The following is a 27091-nucleotide window of genomic DNA, read 5'->3' on the forward strand; positions in this document are numbered from 1 at the left end:
ATTGTAAGACTATTTAACATGTTTTAAAGATGTTTTGATGCAAGAGATATCCCTAAAGCTCTTGATCAATAAATGTTCCTCAAATGTGTCCATTGTGCAATGTCCACACGATGTGACTTTAAACATTAACTCACTCACTCTCGCCACGATATAGCTGAAATATTGCCCTTGAGACATCAAATGTGAACTCACTCATTCACTCCAAAGGCCACATACCCTTGCTCTCCTCACTGACTTGTGAAACTATCTGATCAATTGAAACAGGTACATCCAATGTAATGGAGATGTGTAATGTCAACAAACATTGATTTCCCTTCTTAACAATTTGTTTTCTGAGAGCCTATCAACCTTTGTATTTGACTGTTACTAGTGTTAGATGAGTGTATCATATTTGCTGAGGTTTGTCAGTGGGAACAACTACAAGCCAAACTTTGTGTGACTGTTAGATCAGTGTGTCATATTTGCTGAGGTTTGTCAGTGGGAACAACTACAAGCCAAACTTTGTGTGACTGTTAGATGAGTGTATCATATTTGCTGAGGTTTGTCAGTGGGAACAACTACAAGCCAAACTTTGTGTGACTGTTAGATGAGTGTATCATATTTGCTGAGGTTTGTCAGTGGGAACAACTACAAGCCAAACTTTGTGTGACTGTTAGATCAGTGTGTCATATTTGCTGAGGTTTGTCAGTGGGAACAACTACAAGCCAAACTTTGTGTGACTGTTAGATCAGTGTGTCATATTTGCTGAGGTTTGTCAGTGGGAACAACTACAAGCCAAACTTTGTGTGATTGTTAGATCAGTGTGTCATATTTGCTGAGGTTTGTCAGTGGGAACAACTACAAGCCAAACTTTGTGTGACTGTTAGATGAGTGTGTCATATTTGCTGAGGTATGTCAGTGGGAACAACTACAAGCCAAACTTTGTGTGACTGTTAGATGAGTGTATCATATTTGCTGAGGTTTGTCAGTGGGAACAACTACAAGCCAAACTTTGTGTGACTGTTAGATCAGTGTGTCATATTTGCTGAGGTTTGTCAGTGGGAACAACTACAAGCCAAACTTTGTGTGACTGTTAGATCAGTGTGTCATATTTGCTGAGGTTTGTCAGTGGGAACAACTACAAGCCAAACTTTGTGTGATTGTTAGATCAGTGTGTCATATTTGCTGAGGTTTGTCAGTGGGAACAACTACAAGCCAAACTTTGTGTCACTGTTAGATCAGTGTGTCATATTTGCTGAGGTTTGTCAGTGGGAACAACTACAAGCCAAACTTTGTGTGACTGTTAGATCAGTGTGTCATATTTGCTGAGGTTTGTCAGTGGGAACAACTACAAGCCAAACTTTGTGTGACTGTTAGATCAGTGTGTCATATTTGCTGAGGTTTGTCAGTGGGAACAACTACAAGCCAAACTTTGTGTGACTGTTAGATCAGTGTGTCATATTTGCTGAGGTTTGTCAGTGGGAACAACTACAAGCCAAACTTTGTGTGACTGTTAGATGAGTGTGTCATATTTGCTGAGGTTTGTCAGTGGGAACAACTACAAGCCAAACTTTGTGTGACTGTTAGATCAGTGTGTCATATTTGCTGAGGTTTGTCAGTGGGAACAACTACAAGCCAAACTTTGTGTGACTGTTAGATCAGTGTGTCATATTTGCTGAGGTTTGTCAGTGGGAACAACTACAAGCCAAACTTTGTGTGACTGTTAGATCAGTGTGTCATATTTGCTGAGGGTTTGTCAGTGGGAACAACTACAAGCCAAACTTTGTGTGACTGTTAGATCAGTGTGTCATATTTGCTGAGGTTTGTCAGTGGGAACAACTACAAGCCAAACTTTGTGTGACTGTTAGATCAGTGTGTCATATTTGCTGAGGTTTGTCAGTGGGAACAACTACAAGCCAAACTTTGTGTGACTGTTAGATCAGTGTGTCATATTTGCTGAGGTTTGTCAGTGGGAACAACTACAAGCCAAACTTTGTGTGACTGTTAGATCAGTGTGTCATATTTGCTGAGGTTTGTCAGTGGGAACAACTACAAGCCAAACTTTGTGTGACTGTTAGATCAGTGTGTCATATTTGCTGAGGTTTGTCAGTGGGAACAACTACAAGCCAAACTTTGTGTGACTGTTAGATGAGTGTGTCATATTTGCTGTGGTTTGTCAGTGGGAACAACTACAAGCCAAACTTTATTAATGTGACTGTTAGATCAGTGTGTCATATTTGCTGAGGGTTTGTCAGTGGGAACAACTACAAGCCAAACTTTGTGTGACTGTTAGATCAGTGTGTCATATTTGCTGAGGTTTGTCAGTGGGAACAACTACAAGCCAAACTTTGTGTGACTGTTAGATCAGTGTGTCATATTTTGCTGAGGTTTGTCAGTGGGAACAACTACAAGCCAAACTTTGTGTGACTGTTAGATCAGTGTGTCATATTTGCTGAGGTTTGTCAGTGGGAACAACTACAAGCCAAACTTTGTGTGACTGTTAGATCAGTGTGTCATATTTGCTGAGGTTTGTCAGTGGGAACAACTACAAGCCAAACTTTGTGTGACTGTTAGATCAGTGTGTCATATTTGCTGAGGTTTGTCAGTGGGAACAACTACAAGCCAAACTTTGTGTGACTGTTAGATCAGTGTGTCATATTTGCTGAGGTTTGTCAGTGGGAACAACTACAAGCCAAACTTTGTGTGACTGTTAGATCAGTGTGTCATATTTGCTGAGGTTTGTCAGTGGGAACAACTACAAGCCAAACTTTGTGTGACTGTTAGATCAGTGTGTCATATTTGCTGAGGTTTGTCAGTGGGAACAACTACAAGCCAAACTTTGTGTGACTGTTAGATCAGTGTGTCATATTTGCTGAGGTTTGTCAGTGGGAACAACTACAAGCCAAACTTTGTGTGACTGTTAGATCAGTGTGTCATATTTGCTGAGGTTTGTCAGTGGGAACAACTACAAGCCAAACTTTGTGTGACTGTTAGATCAGTGTGTCATATTTGCTGAGGTTTGTCAGTGGGAACAACTACAAGCCAAACTTTGTGTGACTGTTAGATGAGTGTGTCATATTTGCTGTGGTTTGTCAGTGGGAACAACTACAAGCCAAACTTTGTGTGACTGTTAGATCAGTGTGTCATATTTGCTGAGCTTTGTCAGTGGGAACAACTACAAGCCAAACTTTGTGTGACTGTTAGATGAGTGTGTCATATTTGCTGTGGTTTGTCAGTGGGAACAACTACAAGCCAAACTTTGTGTGACTGTTAGATCAGTGTGTCATATTTGCTGAGGTTTGTCAGTGGGAACAACTACAAGCCAAACTTTGTGTCACTGTTAGATCAGTGTGTCATATTTGCTGAGGTTTGTCAGTGGGAACAACTACAAGCCAAACTTTGTGTGACTGTTAGATGAGTGTGTCATAGTTGCTGAGGTTTGTCAGTGGGAACAACTACAAGCCAAACTTTGTGTGACTGTTAGATCAGTGTGTCATATTTGCTGAGGTTTGTCAGTGGGAACAACTACAAGCCAAACTTTGTGTGACTGTTAGATGAGTGTATCATATTTGCTGAGGTTTGTTAGTGGGAACAACTACAAGCCAAACTTTGTGTGACTGTTAGATGAGTGTGTCATATTTGCTGAGGTATGTCAGTGGGAACAACTACAAGCCAAACTTTGTGTGACTGTTAGATCAGTGTGTCATATTTGCTGAGGTTTGTCAGTGGGAACAACTACAAGCCAAACTTTGTGTGACTGTTAGATCAGTGTGTCATATTTGCTGAGGTTTGTCAGTGGGAACAACTACAAGGCCAAACTTTGTGTGACTGTTAGATGAGTGTGTCATATTTGCTGTGGTTTGTCAGTGGGAACAACTACAAGCCAAACTTTGTGTGACTGTTAGATCAGTGTGTCATATTTGCTGAGGTTTGTCAGTGGGAACAACTACAAGCCAAACTTTGTGTGACTGTTAGATCAGTGTGTCATATTTGCTGAGCTTTGTCAGTGGGAACAACTACAAGCCAAACTTTGTGTGACTGTTAGATGAGTGTGTCATATTTGCTGTGGTTTGTCAGTGGGAACAACTACAAAGCCAAACTTTGTGTGACTGTTAGATCAGTGTGTCATATTTGCTGAGGTTTGTCAGTGGGAACAACTACAAGCCAAACTTTGTGTGACTGTTAGATGAGTGCAACATATTTGCTGAGGTTTGTCAGTGGGAACAACTACAAGCCAAACTTTGTGTGACTGTTAGATGAGTGTATCATAGTTGCTGAGGTTTGTCAGTGGGAACAACTACAAGCCAAACTTTGTGTGACTGTTAGATGAGTGTATCATAGTTGCTGAGGTTTGTCAGTGGGAACAACTACAAGCCAAACTTTGTGTGACTGTTAGATGAGTGCAACATATTTGCTGAGGTTTGTCAGTGGGAACAACTACAAGCCAAACTTTGTGTGACTGTTAGATGAGTGTATCATAGTTGCTGAGGTTTGTCAGTGGGAACAACTACAAGCCAAACTTTGTGTGACTGTTAGATGAGTGTGTCATAGTTGCTGAGGTTTGTCAGTGGGAACAACTACAAGCCAAACTTTGTGTGACTGTTAGATGAGTGTGTCATAGTTGCTGAGGTTTGTCAGTGGGAACAACTACAAGCCAAACTTTGTGTGACTGTTAGATCAGTGTGTCATAGTTGCTGAGGTTTGTCAGTGGGAACAACTACAAGCCAAACTTTGTGTGACTCTTAAACAGGTGTGACAGAATGAGTGTATCATGTTTATTCCTATTCCGTTTCTTCTTTTTCAGTTTTCACATTCTACCACTGGCAACATCACACACTCTGAAGGATGTTCACTAGGTAAAATAACCCAGAAATAATTAAGAGTTAAGACATATATTTTGTGAGATATGAACAAATAGACAAGCGTTAGTTTATAACACTGCCATAATGCCCCACTACAAAGGAAATAACATCATCACCCGCAAAACCTTAAAAACACTGCAGGGGTGGAAATAACTTTAAAATTGCTATTGTACTCCGGTAGAGTGGCACATGTTAAATCATTTGCTCTGATAATTATTCTGCTATACCGGCCGATTTTCTTGGTGATTTTTTAAATAAACATTATGATTAACATTGGAATGTCAACTGGACGCCGGTACAGCATGACATACAAATGTGCTTGCCCAACAGAAAAAAACACTGGACTCGGACGTCGGGCAATGGGTTATTTCCACCTCTGTACTGTCCTTGGCAACTGGAAGTTACCTTCTGTGCAACATATAGAAGACAGCACTAATGATATTGATCTTTGAGGGCGACATGTAAATGATGGTAAGTCAGGGAATGTCCTTGTAATCAATACATGCTCATTCTATCCTCCTCTCATATGCTGAAAGCCACACTCACTTCCGCCTTCATATTTCTGGATGTAATGCATACCAACTGTAAGGCAGAGAACATCCAGCGCGCTAACTTCTCATCAGTTTTTGCCTTCCAGTTGGTGATGTGGAATCAAAGATACCATTATGTCCATTTCTGTAGCGGTACACAAACTTGACCTTTATGAAGGATATGACCAGTCAATTATTTGACAAGGTAATGCAAATGATGCGTAACTTTGAATAGCTATCAGGACACTCAGAAAGAAGGCTCATGTAGGACAAGCAGACTGTGATATCTGGTCTGTGATACATCAATATGGGCAAACTCTGACAGTCTCAAAAAATTGCTTTTGATAAAAATGTGACAAAGCCAAGGGCTATTATTAATTTCATCCTGATATATAACTCATAGTTAATCCAAGTGACCATTAAGAACAAGCTGGTTTCTACAAAGACAATTATATTACTGAAAGGTCTTAAGTAAAAAACACTCAACACATAAGCAATTTTGTCACTTGCCAAGTAGCTTTATATCGCACTGAATACCCAATGTTTAAAACCTTTCATGGATGTTAGCTGGTAACATTCTGATGTGGTTGAACAAATTTGAATTTGTCAGCCTCATAGTCTAGCTTTCCATGAATTTCATACTGTACTGTTACTTTTAAGTAGTATCTCTTTTTAGCACATCATATTTGCCTGTTAAACGGCAGTACTGTGAGATCTCAACCAGCTTAAACTGGCAAACATGAAGTCAGTCATGTAGGTGATATTTGCAAACGCAATCTGAGATTTGTTTACCTTATTTATGATGAGAAAAACAATCATAAACTTCTCCACCAATAGTTGGAAACAAGGGTGGAAGAAACTTCCATTATACAAGTTTCCTCTTTGTAGTACCTTTTCTGAAACCTCAATCCAGTACCCTTCTGACACCTCAATCCAGTACCCTTCTGACACCTCACTCCAGTACCCTTTTGACACCTAAATCCAGTACCCTTTTGACACCTCACTCCAGTACCCTTCTGACACCTAAATCCAGTACCTTTCTGAGACCTCAATTTAGTACCTTTCTGACACCTCACTCCAGTACCCCTCTCACACCTCACTCCATTACCCTCTTGAGACCTCAATACAGTACCCATCTGACACCTCAATCCAGTACCCTTCTGACACCCCAATCCAGTACCATTCTGAGACCTCAATCCAGTACCCTTCTAACACCTCAATCCATTACCCTTCTGAGACCTTAATCTGGTACCCTTCTGACACTTTACTCCAGTACCCTTCTGACACCTTCATCCAGTGTCCTTCTGACACCTCAATACAGTACCCATCTGACCCCTCAATACAGTACCCATCTGACACCTCAATCCAGTACCATTCTGACACCCCAATTCAGTACCATTCTGAGACCTCAATCCAGTACCCCTCTCACACCTCAATCAAGCGTCCTTCTGACACCTCAATCCAGTGTCCTTCTGACACCTCAATCCAGAACCCTTCTGACACCTCAATCCAGTACCCTTCTGCCACCTCAATCCAGTACCCTTCTGAGACCTTAATCTGGTACCCTTCTGACACCTTCATCCAGTGAAATTCTGACACCTCAATCCAGTATCCTTCTGAGACCTCAATCCAGTGCCCTTTAGACACCTCACTCCAGTACCCTTCTGACACATACCACTACACCCTGTATCCCGGTACATACCTTAGTTACTACAACCTGTTGTAGGAACACACACCAATACATCCTGTACCCAATAGTTGGAAACAAAGGTGGAAGAAACTTCCATTATGCAAGTTTCCTCTTTGTAGTACCTTTTCTGAAACCTCAATCCAGTACCCTTCTGACACCTCACTCCAGTACCCTTCTGACACCTCAATCCAATACCCTTCTGACAACTCAATCCAGTACCCTTCAGACACCTTCATCCAGTACCCTTCTGACACCTCAATCTAGTACCTTTCTGACACATCACTCTAGTACCTTTCTGAGACCTCATTCCAGTACCCCTCACACCTCACTCCAGTACCTTTGACACCTCACTCCAGTACCCTTTTGACACCTAAATCCAGTACCCTTCTGACACCTTACCCAGTACCCTTCTGACACCTCACTCCAGTACCCTTCTGACACCTCACTCTAGTACCCCTCTGACATCTCACTTCAATACCCTTCTGACACCCTCAACCAGTACCCTTCTGAGACCTCAATCTGGAACCCTTCTGACACTTCACTCCAGAACCCTTCTGACACCTTCATCCAGTGTCCTTCTGACACCTCAATACAGTACCCATCTGACACCTCAATCCAGTACCCTTCTGACACCTAAATCCAGTACCCTTCTGAGACCTCAATCCAGTACCCTTCTGACACCTTCATCCAGTACCCTTCTGACACCTCAATCTAGTACCTTTCTGACACATCACTCTAGTACCTTTCTGAGACCTCACTCCAGTACCCCTCTCACACCTACAGTACCTTTGACACCTCACTACAGTACCCTTTTGACACTTCAATCCAGTACCCTTCTGACACCTAAATCCAGTACCCTTCTGACACCTCAATCCAGTACCCTTCTGAGAACTCAATCCAGTACCCTTCTGACACCTCAATCTAGTACCTTTCTGACACATCACTCTAGTACCTTTCTGAGACCTCACTCCAGTACCCCTCTCACGCCTCATTCTAGTACCTTTGACACCTCACTCCAGTACCCTTTTGACACCTCAATCTAGTACCCTTTTGACACCTCAATCCAGTACCCTTTTGACATCTCAATCCAGTGACCCTTTTGACACCTCAATCCAGTATCCTTCTTACACCTCAATCCAGTGTCTTTCTTACACCTCAATCCAGATCCCTTCTGACACCTCAATTCAGTACCCTTCTAAGACCTTCATCCAGTGACATTCCTGACACCTCAACCCAGTACCCTTCTGAGACCTCAATCCAGTACCCTTTTGACACCTCACTCCAGTACCCTTTTGACACCTTCAACCGTGTGTAGGAGCACTGCACTACACCCTGTACCCGGGTACATCCCGTAGCTACCACAACCTGTGTAGGAGTGAGTGAGTGAGATTGGTTTTACGCGGCTTTTAGCAATATTCCAGCAATATCACGGTGGGGGACACCAGAATTGAGCTTCACACAATGTACCCATGTGGGGATTCGAACCCGGGTCTTCTGCGTGACGAGCAAACGCTTTAACCACTAGGCTACCCCACCGCCCCACATGGTGTAGGAACACATACCACTACACCCTGTACCCCGGTATATCCCTGACAGCTACCACAACCTGGTGTAGGAACACACACCACTACACCCTGTACCCCGGTACATCCACTCCCCAGAACCCTTCTGTTCCCACTCCCCAGAACCCTTCTGTTCCCACTCCCCAGAACACTTCTGTTCCCACTCCCCAGAACCCTTCTGTTCCCTTCTGTTCTGTCCCTCCCCAGAACCCTTCTGTTCCCGCTTCCTTCTGTTCCCACTCCCCAGAACCCTTCTGTTCCCACTCCCCAGATCCCTTCTGTTCCCACTCCTCAGATCCCTTCTGTTCCCACTCCCCAGATCCCTTCTGTTCCCACTCCCCAGAACCCTTCTGTTCCCACTCCCCAGAACCCTTCTGTTCCCCCACTAACCAGAACCCTTCTGTTCCCACTCCCAGATCCCTCCCCAGAACCCTTCTGTTCCCACTCCCCAGAACCCTTCTGTTCCCACTCCCCAGAACCCTTCTGTTCCCACTCCCCAGAACCCTTCTGTTCCCACTCCCCAGATCCCTTCTGTTCCCACTCCCCAGATCCCTTCTGTTCCCTCTCCCCAGAACCCTTCTGTTCCCACTCCCCAGATCCCTTCTGTTCCCACTCCCCAGATCCCTTCTGTTCCCACTAACCAGAACCCTTCTGTTCCCACTAACCAGAACCCTTCTGTTCCCACTCACGAGAACCCTCCTTCTGTTCCCACTAACCAGAACCCTTCTGTTTCCGCTCCCCAGATCCCTTCTGTTCCCACTCCCCAGAACCCTTCTGTTCCCACTCCCCAGAACCCTTCTGTTCCCACTAACCAGAACCCTTCTGTTCCCACTCCCCAGAACCCTTCTGTCCCCACTCCCCAGAACCCTTCTGTTCCCACTCCCCAGAACCCTTCTGTCCCCACTCCCCAGAACCCTTCTGTCCCCACTCACCCAGAACCCTTCTGTTCCCACTAACCAGAACCCTTCTGTCCCCACTAACCAGAACCCTTCTGTTCCCACTAACCAGGTCCCTTCTGTTCCCCTTCTGTTCCCACTAACCAGAACCCTTCTGTTCCCACTCAACCAGAACCCTTCTGTCCCCCACCCCCAGAACCCTTCTGTTCCCACTCCCCCAGAACCCTTCTGTCCCCACTCCCCAGAACCCTTCTGTTCCCCACTCCCCCAGAACCCTTCTGTCCCCACTAACCAGAACCCTTCTGTTCCCCACTAACCAGAACCCTTCTGTTCCCCACTTAACCAGAACCCTTCTGTTCCCACTCCCCAGAACCCTTCTGTTCCCACTCCCCAGAACCCTTCTGTTCCCACTCCCCAGAACCCTTCTGTTCCCACTAACCAGATCCCTTCTGTCCCCACTAACCAGATCCCTTCTGTTCCCACTAACCAGAACCCTTCTGTTTCCACTAACCAGAACCCTTCTGCTCCCACTCCCCAGATCCTTTCTGTTCCCACTCCCCAGAACCCTTCTGTTCCCACTAACCAGAACCCTTCTGTTCCCACTCCCCAGAACCCTTCTGTTCCCACTAAGCAGAACCCTTCTGTCCCCACTCCCCAGAACCCTTCTGTTCCCACTAACCAGAACCCTTCTGTTCCCACTAACCAGAACCCTTCTGTTCCCACTAACCAGAACCCTAATCTGTTCCCACTCCCCAGAACCCTTGTTCCCACTAACCAGAACCCTTCTGTTCCCACTAACCAGAACCCTTCTGTCCCCACTAACCAGCACACTGCTGTCAACGAACTAACCAAGTACCTTTCTGTCCTTTAACCAGTACCCTTCTGTTTCCAGTAATCATTACCCTTCTGTTCATTCAAAATCCACACTGAATGCCCATGTAAATTTTCTCCCCTCCTTTCTTCTTCAAGATATTTCATTACTGGTACCTTCCTCAATAGTCCTTGAGGCTATCCTCCCTAATAAAGATGAGTATCAGTAGCATATCAGTGACTGAAACTCCAAGTTCAGTTCATTAACAAACTTGGAGTTGTGATGTTTGTAGAGGAAGCCTTCAACTGTCAAACTGCAAAGCGATATCTCTCCAGTCTATCAGGAATCGATAGCTTCATTAAAAACAAGTCACTCACTTGTCATCCCGCTAATACAAATCAACATAATTTCATCCACAGAAATTCGATTGTGATAGCGAAAGTTTGTCATGAGATAATGGTACCGGTATTCCTGGGACTTTGCAGAGTCCCTTAAGTGCAATTGAGAATGGATTATAAAGGTAATGAGTTTGAACACTGATTGATCTGCTTGTTGGCATAACTGTACATCATGACCAACACTGGCTGTACCAGTCATTAGCTCAGTGTGCATTAGCCAGATACCAGGAAAATATTCACTTGGCTCAACAAGATCACTGCAATTGCTCACATCAATTATTTCTGTTGTATAAGCACGGACACTGTATGTACCTTGTAGTGTTGGTTTCAATAGGCCAGGACAACAACGCTTGCACCATTCTCCTCGGAAATTTGTACATAAGAGCAATGAAAGCCTGCCAGGGCCTCCATGGTGCATATAACAAACACAGTTTTACAATAACATTTGAATAGTGATTTGCAAAATGATTCCAAATACAAATCATCAAGAATAACCATACAGGACTTCAACATGGCATCTATTCCCTTCTTTAACATGCAAACGTGTATGCTTACACATACAAAATTCCCTTACTATTTGTTATTAATCATTTGGAATTCCTCTAATCAAATGACAGCGGGTTAATTTACATTCCAGTTTGAATTGGTGAAAATCTAAAGGAATACACATAATGTTGACAAGATGGAAGCAGCTTCTTTCTGGTATCCTATGTCATTGTGTTGAATTCAACATAGCACATCCTACTCATTGAAAATAGGTCACAATGACCTTCTGCTGATTTTTAACGGTTATCAAGTGCCTTATGGAAGTATAACCATTACTTGCATAATAATTATATAAACCTACGTAAACGAACATTAAATCTAAATAGTGGCAAACATGCTTTTTTGCAATAGCTTCATTATGGCATTAATCTCTCAAGGTCAGCCTTAATCAAACCAAGTACACTGAACATGATAATGAACAACTACAACTTTGACATACTGTCCTAACATAATGTCAATAACTAAGTAATTAAACTTATTTTCAACATGGTTCCCATGGACGCTATGATTATGGCTAAGCCTGTCTTCAATAATAATTTCATCAGACTTGGCATCATATGATTTATAAAAAGTTAACAAAGCCATGTCATATGCAAGCTATTCAGAATGGATCATACACTATTGCTGGGATACTGTACACAAAATGTTGGCTTCAAACACATTGTGCCCATGAAAATCACAATTGGCTTCATGAGTATCACATGATGTAACCACTAGGCTATCCAGAGATGTCCAGCTTATAAAAAGTCATAACACACATTACATCCTGTACCGGGTTTATCCCTGATGGATATACACTATTGTGTGGGATACTGTACACAAATGTTAAGCTTCATAGACACACATAAAGCACGCTACTTCCTGTAGGAACACATGATGTGAGGGTCCCTGTATATCCAGAGTTACCACAACCTGGTGTAGAACACACACCACTACACCCTGTACCTGTCGGGTACATCCCTCAGTACCTCGGTACCACAACCACAACCTGGTGTAGGAACAACTACACACCACTACACCCTGTACCCGGTACATCCCTCAGTTACCACAACCTGGTGTAGGAACACTCACCACTACACCCTGTACCCGGTACATCCCTCAGTTACCACAACCTGGTGTAGGAACACACACCACTACTGTACCGGTTACCCCTGTACCACAACCCGGTACATCCCTCAGTTACCACAACCTGTTGTAGGAACACACACCACTACACCCTGTACCCCTGTACATCCCTCAGTTACCACAACCTGTAGGAACACACCACTACACCCTGTACCCGGTACACTCGAGTTACCACAACCTGTTGTAGGAACACACACCACTACACCCTGTACCCGGTACATCCCTCAGTTACCACAACCTGTTGTAGGAACACACACCACTACACCCTGTACCCGGTACATCCCTCAGTTACCACAACCTGGTGTAGGAACACTCACCACTACACCCTGTACCCCGGTACATCCCTCAGTTACCACAACCTGGTGTAGGAACACTCACCACTACACCCTGTACCCCGGTACATCCCTCAGTTACCACAACCTGGTGTAGGAACACTCACCACTACACCCTGTACCCCGGTACATCCCTCAGTTACCACAACCTGTGTGTAGGAACACTCACCACTACACCCTGTACCCCGGTACATCCCTCAGTTACCACAACCTGTTGTAGGAACACACACCACTACACCCTGTACCCCGGTACATCCCTCAGTTACCACAACCTGTTGTAGGAACACACACCACTACACCCTGTACCCCGGTACATCCCTCAGTTACCACAACCTGTTGTAGGAACACACACCACTACACCCTGTACCCTGGTACATCCCTCAGTTACCACAACCTGTTGTAGGAACCCACACCACCCTGTACCCGGTACATCCCTAGTTACACCATGTACCCCGGTACATCCCTCAGTTACCATGGTAGCAAGAGATGTGCTTCAGTCAGGTTACATTTTTGTGCCACAGCAACACAATGTCTCAGATCCAAAGCTGGCTATGCCATGTTGAGTGCAGACACATACCCATGGTGGAAGGGATATAACTCCAGTGTAATGTTAATGCATAGTTACAGAGAACACTACCTGACATGACATCATCTTACTTGAAGAAAATGAAAACAGAACGTAAGGTGACTCTCCAGATGTCACATCACTTTACCCCCAGACAAAAGCATATCTTGACACTCATATTAGCATCCTGCACCATCAAAATATTGGCTGCACTATGACGTGAACAGTCTTATTGCTGTCACAGACAGCAGACAATTCCTTATTTGCAGACTGAGAAGGATATTCATGGCCATCTCCACTATCTCCAGAGCTGCTCACAATTTTCATTAATTAATTTAATTTCTGTTCTGCTTGAACTTAGTTGGTAAAATAAACTTGTCTATTACAGGGGACAAGTTAACACGGATCTCCGACCTTCCATAAAATGTCACAGGATTGTGTACACAGTATGTGGCCTAAGTAACTGATTTTTTAGCATGAAAACAGACTAGTTAACATTTTTTACTTCCAGTAATGGATTGACCTGAAACACACAATCTCCTTCTCAGGTAGTCACTTGTATGCATAACTGGGACCTGTCTTGTGTACAATTACGTCCTCGACTGATAATACTGCCGCCATGGACCTGTGGTGGAAAATGTTACCTGCACTGGATATAGCGAGATCGATCCCTGGTCAGCCATGGCATCACGGATCATGGAAACTTAATTTCAACAATTTCGTTTGAATTTATCAAGTCATTGTATTGTATCTATTTTTAATTTCATATTTCTTGCTATGATACTCTTTCCATGCATATTCTAAACATACTGAACCAATGAATGTAACTAACTGACTAATAGACATCTGAAAAGATGATACACAATGAAAAATCTGAATTTTTCCTTTACATTTAAAACAAACTCAGACTTATTAGCACAACGTTCATTTTCACACCCAGTATGTTTCTTTTGATTTCATCTAGACATTTGGTACTGGTAACAAAGACAAGTTTTTATTTGATTGTAAAATGTGACAGAAGTTCAGAGGTATAAGTGGTCAAGGCTGAGGGTGGAATATACATAATATAATAGGCATTATCTCATTACAGGGCTATGTGAAGCATGATTTTTATAAATGCTATCCAATATGATGGATTTCTAACTACAGCATTCGTGTTTGCGTGTTTCTCAAAACAGTTCAACCGATTCTGGGGTCAACATCAATGTTTCAGAATAATCATTGGTGACTTGAAGACAAAACAGATATCAGTGATCACTAACATTTTGAATTTAAATTTTTCAATATTTCCATTTCTGAACATACATCAAATACCGGAGTGAAAAGCGATTTCATATTGTGTTAAAAATGGTGTAGCTGTGTGGTATTTTTGTACAAAATGTTGTGCATATTTTCACAGTTCATGCATGATATTTTATTATATATACAGATAATGAAAAAAATATACTGTATATATCATGGGGTGCAATTTTTGCAGAAAGTTCACAAAAGACCTGTTAGAGCATTTCAAACACTTCAGTGATAGTATCCATCAAAGAGTTTTTACAGCCGATACACATGCAATGATCAAAGCTAGCCGCCATAATTGAATCGTGTTTCCTAAAACAATCAGAGAGTCAACATGACAACACCTGTCCCATATGCGAGATCAACGGACAACGAATTAAGGAAGAGTGTATACTAGGACTTACGATAATTTTACATAGAAAGCATAAAGTAGTGTTTGTTGTTTATGAAAACGTGTTGTTCACATGGTCAAATCGTTGATTGGCTGCATTTCATGTCTTTGTTTTAATTGCATGTTGTTCCTACTTGAGTATTTGTCATGACTTGACCATGAATATTTCGCTTGGTATGATTATTGACGCGCGATCTTTTTGCACTAAGAGCGCGAAAATTAATCCCACTCGAAAATAACTACGATTACAGTATATAACTTTTCCATAAAATATCAAAAATACCTTCAGTGCCATTTGGGTTCTGTTATAGTATCCATGTCATTTCATTGTATATTCTTGTTTATGTATACTAACACCGGTCACCATCTTGGTTTTCCTAATTTCCACCTTCTTTTTCTGAATTGGGAACCATCCTAATTCACTTCAATTCTTTGTTTTCCATCAGTAGACTTAGTTTCTTTGTCACTTACCTTCCACTGATTGGCTTCTCTTATGCCAAGCAATTCTTTTCTTGGCTATGATTGGTCCTATTTGTCCTCCATAGTTTTCCTGTTGCCTACCTGTGCATTGTCTCTCAGTGTGTACCTACCTCCCATTAGTAATAATTGGTTTATTCAATAAAGGGGCCACAGGCCCATTATACAGTTACATAAGTCATATCAGGAAAGTGGAGGTCAATAAACATACACTTAATGGGTTGTCCAAGTTTTGTTAAGGTAATTGTTATGTTGTTGAATGCAAGGAACAAAAACTTCGCTAAACGATATAAAATACCTGAAACGTGTGATGTGCAAAGTAATACCAGTTTATCATAAGAAGGATGAGTACAATAGAACTCAGGCAAAATTGTATGTCTGAGATTATAGTAAAAAGGACATTCCAAATACGTGATATTCTGTCTCAATTACAGGTATAACACAAAATGGACATAATCTAGAATTTCTTTTCAGACCAGATTTTCGTCCAGACTCTATCACTAACTGATGGCTTGAACAACGAAATATACTCAGAGCCTTACAATAAGCTGGTAACATCCAGAGAAGTTAAATACACCTCTCTCTCAAAAGAAAGTTTAATGTCACAATATAAATTCAGTTAAGGATAAGAATGAATACGTGTCAACAAAGTTTGTGTATCTATATCAATACATCTATTTCTAATAGTTCCTATAAAAGATGAAAGGTCGAAGTCTAGTTGGTTTTTCCATACATATCCAAAACCATACTTGTCTAATAGCTGTTTTACTTGTAACGCCCAATGAGAGACATTCTCTTTTGTACAGGTGAGTCACCATTTCACTATTTCATTATATCTCTATATTTTGATATGTTAGGCATTTGTTAAATTTACTGAATATCAATTAGGGGTATATGTAAATGCTAACCTAGAATATATAATCAGATAATTTGATTTGAAACAAGCTATATTAATCATAAACTTGACAATTATTTTGGCCATGTGCTTATTTAGTGTCGGCCATGACAGTTGTCACATTAGCTCATGAAAATAGTCATACTTGGTACGCGTAATTACTGCAGTATCATAGTGTCAATTGCTTAATACAATACCTGTGATATTTGATGGGTGGATACTGTCACTTTATATAATTGTAAGCTGGCCATAATTTATTTGTTTTGCAAATGTTGTTACATGTGACAGTGTGTACCTACCTCCCATTCAGAGACATTCTCTTTTGTACAGGCACACACACCTCTACATCATCTTTATCAACAAAAGAATATTCTTATTGGCTGGTCGTTAAGAATTATTTATGAGCCCGGCGTCGTCCAGTGACCAGAGTTCTGTTCCACCCCTGGACCACGGTCTCAATGGCAAGAAATACAATGTACCTAATTTTCAGAAGACATTTCCATCAAATTAGATTTGCCTAAAATGACACTAGGTGACATCAAGATACAGGAAATTTCCCACAGAACAGAAAACAGTAAAGTGTGTGTGATATATGTTGAATTTTATTTGACTTCAAAGTGAATATTGAAGGGGATGGACATTGATGTCCCTCTGGCATCCAAGGAGTAAAACGCATGTGGTAATGTTGGATATTGTGTCAAGTTGGCACTACTGAATATTGAAATTGAAATCACGCCAAATATAATGGCTGTAGTCTAGAAATACTGTAGTACTTCAGCTTGGTACACAAAAGTTGTTGACAAATTTTCAGTATTATTCTGCCATGTGACAAAATCAAGGGGAAACAGTTGCTTGCCATTTCTCAGTTGAGCAATGGAGAGATCACCAAACACCAACAACAGTAGTCCAGCAATTAGCATCAGCAGCTAATGGATGAGGTATGCAGTGGTGTACTATAACAGGCCAAATTTTCCCCCTGGCCAAACCTTCCCCAAGGAAACTTTGGCCTAGGACAAACTTTCCACGGGGGAAACTTTAGCCTAGGCCAAACTTTCCCCCCCTAGGCTTAATCTTCCCTGTGGAAAGTTTTTAGCAAAAATGTGTACAAAAATATAAGTCAAACCTACTGTCAGTTTATAAAAAGGGTGGGGAAGAGTTGAGTTGAGGTGAGGTTGAGAATCTCCCGGCATTTTTGATATAAAACAAGTTTGCAGTAGGGTGGGGAAGAAGTAGCCTAGGTAGGATAGAATCTCCCCCTTTTGATATAAAAACAAGGGTGGGGAAGAAGTAGCCTAGGTAGGCCAGAATCTCCCCCTTTTGATATAAAAACAAGGGTGGGAAAGAAGTAGCCTGGCTAGGCCAGAATCTCCCCACTTTTCATAGAAAATATCCTAGTTTAAACAGGGGGGAAAGTTTGGCCTAGGGGGGAAACTTTAGCCTAGCCCAAACTTTCACCTATCCCAAACTTTCACTGGGGTAAGAATATCCTAAGACAAAACCTCCCCAAGGAAAGGTTGGCATAGGCCAGAATCTCCCCGGGGAAAGTTTAGACAAGGGAAGAAATGGCCTACTACACCTGTACATAAGGTACAGCACACTGGAGACAGTGGTATACATAAGGTAGGATACACTGGATACAGTGGTGTACATAAGGTACAAAACACTGGAGACAGTGGTGTACATAAGGTACAGCACACTGGAGACAGTGGTATACATAAGGTAGGATACACTGGAGACAGTGGTGTACATAAGGTAGGATACACTGGAGACAGTGGTATACATAAGGTAGGATACACTGGATACAGTGGTGTACATAAGGTAGGATACACTGGAGACAGTGGTGTACATAAGGTAGGATACACTGGAGACAGTGGTGTACATAAGGTAGGATACACTGGAGACAGTGGTATACATAAGGTAGGATACACTGGAGACAGTGGTGTACATAAGGTAGGATACACTGGAGACAGTGGTGTACATAAGGTAGGATACACTGGAGACAGTGGTGATACATATAAGGGATACACTGGAGACAGTGGTGTACATGATATGCACACTGGAGACAGTGGTATACATAAGGTAGGATACACTGGAGACAGTGGTGTACATAAGGTATGATACACTGGAGACAGTGGTGTACATAAGGTATGATACACTGGAGACAGTGGTGTACATAAGGTATGATACACTGGAGACAGTGGTGTACACTGGAGACAAGTATACATAAGGTAGGATACACTGGAGACAGTGGTGTACATAAGGTAGGATACACTGGAGACAGTGGTGTACATAAGGTAGGATACACTGGAGACAGTGGTGATACACTGGAGACAGGATACACTGGAGACAGTGGTGATACACTGGAGAGTACATAGGTACAGGTATGATACACTGGAGACAGTGGTGTACATAAGGTATGATACACTGGAGACAGTGGTATACATAAGGTATGATACACTGGAGACAGTGGTGTACATAAGGTAGGATACACTGGAGACAGTGGTGTACATAAGGTATGATACACTGGAGACAGTGGTGTACATAAGGTAGGATACACTGGAGACAGTGGTGTACATAAGGTAGGATACACTGGAGACAGTGGTGTACATAAGGTAGGATACACTGGAGACAGTGGTGTACATAAGGTAGGATACACTGGAGACAGTGGTGTACATAAGGTAGGATACACTGGAGACAGTGGTGTACATAAGGTAGGATACACTGGAGACAGTGGTGTATATAAGGTAGGATACACTGGAGACAGTGGTGTACATTAGGTAAGATACACTGAGACAGTGGTGTACATTATAAGTTGTTCACTGGTCACATGGGGGGCATGGGTTGATGTACCCTCGATGTTTGTTTTTGTTCCCGAGGGTACATCAAGCCTTGGGCCCCGATGGACCAGTGAACGTATTTATCTTATCGAGCCCCTTAATATTAAGTTTGAATTGTTTGAAGCAGGGGTACAAATCTTTTTGTAGCCATCGCTAGATTTTGCTGACATGAAAACCAGTTATCTCCCTTCCATCGATTTGCATTCGCAAAACATCGGTAATTTCCCTACATCATACGTGATTCAATGTTATTTGAGATAAAGAATTACTAACACAAAGTACCAAATGAGTTGCCATTGACAGCAGGGTACATTGAAAATAATAGAAGAGCGCTCAGCCAATCAAAAAGCCACATTTATGTATGAGGTAAGATAAAAGATAAGATACACTGGAGACAGTGGTGTACATAAGGTAGGATACACTGGAGACAGTGGTGTACATAAGGTATGATACACAGGAGACAGTGATAAGGGATTATGGGACCTACCTGGACTGTTGCTCTCAGTGTTGATCCTGTCCTTTGTATGAACTCCATCTGTCTGGATGTACGTCTGCATTGTCTTCCATCGAGTGTCCTTCTTAGGGTCTACCGTACACACCTGCAATACAATACAATCCTTCACACTTCACAGACAAGGAGAATAGTTATATGTTGCATCACTGATATGGGAATCTGCAGTATACCACATCACTGGCTGGGAGACATGTAGTATGTAGCATCAACAAGATGTGGATCCGTAGTAGACCTAATCACTGACAGGGACATCTGTCGTATACCACATCACTAACCGGGAGATCTGTTGTATACCACGTCACTGACAGGGAGATTTGTTGTATACATACCACATCACTAACAAGGAGATCCGTAGCATACCACATCACTAACAAGGAGATCCGTAGCATACCACATCACTGACAGGGAGATCTGTTGTATACCACATCACTAACAGGGAGATCTGTTGTATACCACATCACTGACAGGGAGATCTGTTGTATACCACATCACTAACAAGGAGATCTGTTGTATACCAAAAGCACTGACAGGGAGATCTGTAGTATACCACGTCATTAACAAGGTGATCTGTAGCATACCACATCACTGACAGGGAGATCTGTAGTATACCACATCACTAACAGGGAGATTTGTAGCATATCACATCACTGACAGGGATATGCGTAGTATACCACATCACAACAGGGAGATCTGTTGTATACCAAAGCACTGACAGGGAAATCTGTAGTATACCACGTCATTAACAAGGAGATCTGTAGCATACCACATCACTAACAGGGAGATCTGTAGTATACCACATCACTAACAGGGAGATTTGTAGTATACCACATCACTAACAGGGAGATCTGTAGTATACCACATCACTAACAGGGAGATTTGTAGTAAACCACATCACTAACAGGGAGATCTGTAGTATACCACATCACTAACAGGGAGATTTGTAGTAAACCACATCACTAACAGGGAGATTTGTAGTAAACCACATCACTAACAGGGAGATTTGTAGTAAACCACATCACTAACAGGGAGATCCGTAGCATACCACATCACTAACAGGGAGATCTGTAGTATAACACATCACTAACAGGGAGATCTGTAGTATACCACATCACTGACAGGGAGATCTGTTGTATACCACATCACAGGAGATCTGTTGTATACCACATCACAAACAGAGAGATCCGTAGTATACCACATCACTAACAGGGAGGAGATACCACATTTGTGTAGTATACCACATCACTAACAGGGAGATCTGTAGTATACCACATCACTAACAGGGAGATCTGTAGTATACCACATCACGAACAGGGAGATCCGTAGTATACCACATCACTAACAAGGAGATCTGTAGTATACCACATCACTAACAGGGAGATCTGTAGTATACCACATCATTAACAGGGAGATCCATAGTATACCACATCACTAACAAGGAGATCTGTAGTATACCACATCACTAACAGGGAGATCTGTAGTATACCACATCACTAACAGGGAGATTTGTAGAATACCACATCACTCACAGGGGGATCCGTAGTATACCACATCACTAACAGGAAGATCTGTAGTTTACCACATCACTAACAGGGAGATCTGTAGTATACCACATCACTAACAGGGAGATTTGTAGTATACCACATCACTAACAGGGAGATCTGTAGTATACCACATCACTAACAGGGAGATTTGTAGTAAACCACATCACTAACAGGGAGATCTGTAGTATACCACATCACTAACAGGGAGATTTGTAGTAAACCACATCACTAACAGGGAGATTTGTAGTAGTAAACAACATCACTAACAGGGAGATCTGTAGTATACCACATCACTGACAGGGAGATCTGTAGCATACCACATCACAGACAGGGAGATCTGTAGCATACAACATCACTGACAGGGAGATCTGTCACTCCATAGTGCACCACATCACAGACACTGTGGACTGTCACTCTGTAGTGTACCACATCACAGACACGGTGGACTGTCACTCTGTAGTGTACCACATCACAGACACGGTGGACTGTCACTCTGTAGTGCACCACATCACAGACACGGTGGACATATCACCACATCACATCACAGACACGGTGGACTGTCACTCTGTAGTGCACCACATCACAGACACGGTGGACTGTCACTCTGTAGTGCACCACATCACAGACACGGTGGACTGTCACTCTGTAGTGCACCACATCACAGACACGGTGGACTGTCACTCTGTAGTGTACCACATCACAGACACTGTGGACTGTCACTCTGTAGTGTACCACATCACAGACACGGTGGACTGTCACTCTGTAGTGTACCACATCACAGACACGGTGGACTGTCACTCTGTAGTGCACCACATCACAGACACGGTTGGACTGTCACTCTGTAGTGCACCACATCACAGACACTGTGGACTGTCACTCTGTAGTGTACCACATCACAGACATGGTGGACTGTCACTCTGTAGTGTACCACATCACAGACACGGTGGACTGTCACTCTGTAGTGTACCACATCACAGACACTGTGGACTGTCACTCTGTAGTGTACCACATCACAGACACTGTGGACTGTCACTCTGTAGTGTACCACATCACAGACACGGTGGACTGTCACTCTGTAGTGCACCACATCACAGACACTGTGGACTGTCACTCTGTAGTGCACCACATCACAGACACGGTGGACTGTCACTCTGTAGTGCACCACATCACAGACACGGTGGACTGTCACTCTGTAGTGTACCACATCACAGACACTGTGGACTGTCACTCGGTAGTGTACCACATCACAGACACGGTGGACTGTCACTCTGTAGTGTACCACATTACTGTTTTGGTGGATATGGCACCCAAGTGTACCAAATTACTGTTTTGGTGGACATGGCACTACAGCGGGCCACTTTACTGCTTTGGTGACATGGCACTCTAGTGTACCACATTTGATTTGGTGACATGGCACTCCAGTGGGCCACATTACTGTTTTGGTGACATGGCACTCTAGTGTACCACATTACTGTATGGTGGACATGGCACTCCAGCGGGCCACATTACTGCTTGGTGGACATGGCACTCCAGTGTACCACATTTGATTTGGTGACATGGCACTCCAGTGGGCCACATTACTGTTTTGGTGGACATGGCACTCCAGTGGGCCACATTACTGTTTTGGTGACATGGCACTCTAGTGTACCACATTACTGTTTTGGTGGACATGGCACTCCAGTGGGCAACATTACTGTATGGTGGACATGGAACTCCAGTGTACCACATTACTGTTTTGGTGGACATGGCACTACAGCGGGCCACTTTACTGCTTTGGTGACATGGCACTCTAGTGTACCACATTTGATTTGGTGACATAACACTCCAATGGGCCTCCATTATGGGACATAACACTCCAATGGGCCACATTACTGTATGGTGGACATGGAACTCCAGTGTACCACATTACTGTATGGTGGACATGGCACTACAGCGGGCCACTTTACTGTTTTGGTGGACATGGCACTCCAGTGGGCCACATTACTGTATGGTGGACATGGCACTCCAGTGGGCCACATTACTGTTTTGGTGACATGGCACTCTAGTGTACCACATTACTGTGTTGGTGGACATGGAACTCCAGTGGGCCACATTACTGTATGGTGGACATGGAACTCCAGTGGGCCACATTACTGTTTTGGTGACATGGCACTCTAGTGTACCACATTACTGTGTTGGTGGACATGGCACTCCAGTGGGCCACATTACTGTATGGTGGACATGGCACTCCAGTGGGCCACATTACTGTCTTGGTGGACTGGGACTGGTCAACTCACCACGTGATGGACAGTCTCCGGGACAGCATCTGCTCCCTTCAGGTCGATCCAAGTGGGGAAGTGCATGAGCCGTTCCTGCAGATAGAGACAAACTAAAGGTGGACCAACAGATCAGGTAGCATCCATGGAACTGATTCGTGGCTTTGGTATAAAAAGAGTGCACAGACGGGGCATCTTTAAGTGTCTAAAACACCATCTTATCTGATGTGTATTACATAAAGATCAAGTTGGATGTTTGCAGTATTACAATGTCAGTAAAATACTTCTCATTTGTGTACACTAGGGCTGTACAATATTACCGGTACAGTATCTTGCGATACGATTATCGTGATATGGTTCAGATTCTGCAATATATTGGGTCATCCAGAGTTAGCCCCCTTTGAATTATATGCCCTTGACTTCCATGGCAACAATATGTGCTCTAAAAGTGTCAAATATACTTTCGGCTTCAAATTAAATTTAGAGACTATCAATTCGGTCTAACATTCATCTAATTTCCAAACACAGTACGTTTATCTCCATTCTACCATAACCGACTTAACATCGAACTTCCTCGTCTTGCGGAACACACTGCATAATCCAGCATGGGACGAGAGGCGAATTGAACTCGTTTGTGAAGGGAGTGGTAGGTTCTGTTCATATTATTTTTAACATTGCAACATAAAAAATATTCTGTCCAAAGAAAACAAACTACTGTTTATTCAATGCAATAATGTAAGACCTAAGAGCTTGGTTTTTATAATCATAACTCCATAAGACCGAAACCAGCCTTTTGTTTTGTGTGCCGGGTTACTGTACCCCCCTGGCCACACTATAATATAATCGTCTGACCTACTTATTTTCTTGAAAGTAGACAGTTACGCAACAGTTTGAAATGCGGACGAGCCAGTGTTTACATTTTGCGAAAGGTTGAAATTCAAAGTGACAGTGGAAAATACTTGACTGACTGTCAAACCTGAACCCTGCAGAATCGAAGAATAGATCTTTTTCTGATCGACCTATGACCTGTAACTCATCAAAGACTGTTGATTTTTATGACCGGCTAGTGTCAATCATGATTTCATGTACGTGCCTCCACCCCGACATGCGACGAAAGAGTGACAGTGCTGCGTTGTGTACATGCGACTAACTTGGGATTCTTTGGAACATTGTTCTCATCATTTGGGACTGGATTGTGGTCAAGCTATTCAAAGTGTACGAACATAGCAGTGAAAGCCTTGCGGGGAAGGAGGCAGAGAGCGGAATTCTCATGGTTCAATGTTTGACATTTTGAACGATGCAACAGGACATGATGGAGTATGAGTGGCAAATTTTGTGTTTCGCCTGACCGTTATCTTGAGAATTTCTCATTCTAAACGGAAACAAATATACCATTTACTAGGTAGGTAAATGTTTACAGACGTTTGCCGCACAAATAGGGATAGATAGGGACGTTTTTTACAAGGTTTTCTGATTTATATGTTAGATATTGTTTTTTATGTTTTATGTAATTGAGTTTGAATATTTTTATAATAGAAGGTAATAATTATGATAGTGCGGTTCCCTTATAACTGTGGAAGAGAAATCGTAAAATTGTATTTTTCGAGTTTTAAAAAATGTTTCATCAGCATTTCCATCACGTCTGTTGTGCTGATATTAGTCATGTTGGTGGCCAAGCTGAAGTAGTGCGGCAGTGTTGAATACGTGCGCAGTGAAGCGCTGTGAAATCAGACGCATTTTCAATGCAAATTGATAACGTCTGATTTTATGGATTGACCAATCAAATTCGAGCATTTCACGTAGCCATGGTAGAATTCAAAAATATTTCATTATTTTTGTTTGTTTCATAATGGGACACATGTTATCAATTTATCATAAAGGCTTAAGTCTTATAAATTTTGTAGGACTGTATAATGACATTCTAGTCAAGGATCTTAGCATTGGAGGTTACATTAGTTTTTAAGCTCAAGTAGTTCACCTAAATCATGTTTTTGTTTCATTTTGCAATAGTTCATGTTAACACATGTTTATATTGGATTTGAATCTGAATGAATCACTTACATACGAGGGGCAATCAAAAAGTATGTAGAATCACCAAGAAAACTACATAAATGCAGTTATTTTTATGTTTTATTTTTCTACATATTATCTGTCAAGCTCAAGCAATTTGGTTTTGCTATGTTCCAGTCTCTCGATTCCCATTTTGTTTGACCGTTTATCTTGGTACCCTAAAAAAAGCAAAATCTACAATAATGTAATTTTCTGATTAAAATTGATATTTTATACTTATCCTGGCTCATGCTACTTGCTTGTCTTCTTCTTCTTGCGAACACAGTGGAACACTTGTATCTCACAATTGAAGTTCCCTTCAATGTAAAATCACTAATTAGTACTCACCACGAGTTATCTGTCCCCTCAAAAGCGCGGGAACGAGGGCGCCACCTCCTGCCATGTGCCTCACTCTCTCCTTATATAGCGAGCCCAACACTTGAATTTTCAGGGAAATCCAAAGTGTTATGTGGGGAGGACGGGAGGGCTTACCTCATGAGTCAGGATAAGTATAAAATATCAATTTTATTCAGAAAATTACATATTTTTCCTTATCCTGACTCATGCTACTTGCTTGTAGAATCCGACGGAAACGGAGGTGGGAATACAGAATACTTTAGGTTTTAGATAATTAGTGATTTGTACTGTAATGACTGTAATAACCCTTATGGGAACTTCATAAAGGCACTGAATTGATGAATTCCTGCTGCTAACTTATCAGCTGCCCTATATGGGTTATTACAATATAAATATCAAGATAAAAGTATATATAACATGAATACTATGCTTAAGACTAAATAGACTTAAGCTTGACAATATGATAGCATAAACTTCATAGAGTTTGTTAGCTAATATACTTTTATGATATAACTATAGTACTGAGCTTAAGATATGATTAAACTTAAGCTAAATATATAATAGCAAAAAACTCCGTAGAGTTTGTTAGCTAATATACTTTTATGATATAACTATAGTACTGAGCTTAAGATATGATTAAACTTAAGCTAAATATATAATAGCAAAAACTCCGTAGAGTTTGTTAGCTAATATACTTTTATGATATAACCATAGTACTGAGTTTAAGATCTGATTAAACTTAAGCTAAATATATAATAGCAAAAACTCCATACAGTTTGTTAGCTAATATACTGTTATGATATAACAACCATAGTACTGTGCTTAAGATAATAAATGAACTTAAGCAAAATATATATAGCATATAGCTATTTAGTACTGTTATAAGATAAGTAGTAAAATCTGTAAGATTGACTTATCTTCTCCGAGGAACTGTCAACTGTTGTGCAAGGACCATGGGACCGAAATGGTGGATACCTGAGACGTCCTCTCAGATAATGGTTGGCAAACACCATATCGGATCTCCAGAAGCAACCCTCCATTATGGTATTCCAAGAGCAGTTGCCGTGAAGAGCAAGTGTAGATGCTAACGCTCTAATTTCATGAGGATTAGATGCTCTTGGAGGGTCGAGTCCTGCAGCCTTGTAAGCACGTAGTATGACAGTTCTGATCCAAATGGAGATAGTGGTACGTG

At 42.1% G+C, this 27091-nt stretch overlaps 1 protein-coding gene across 1 annotated transcript in view; it reads right to left on the reverse strand.

Moving 5' to 3' along the window:
* Positions 1-27091, reverse strand: part of LOC124279024 (ATP-dependent RNA helicase DDX1-like) — a 396346-nt gene that overhangs the window by 271582 nt on the left and 97673 nt on the right. Inside the window, 2 exon segments of the mRNA XM_046714816.1 lie at positions 19671-19782; positions 23515-23589. Of these exon segments, the coding sequence (XP_046570772.1) occupies positions 19671-19782; positions 23515-23589 (187 nt within the window).

This window comes from Haliotis rubra, unplaced genomic scaffold (assembly GCF_003918875.1).
Source record: "Haliotis rubra isolate DU_JTF1 unplaced genomic scaffold, ASM391887v1 Scf245, whole genome shotgun sequence".
In the NCBI taxonomy this organism is placed as follows: domain Eukaryota; kingdom Metazoa; phylum Mollusca; class Gastropoda; order Lepetellida; family Haliotidae; genus Haliotis; species Haliotis rubra.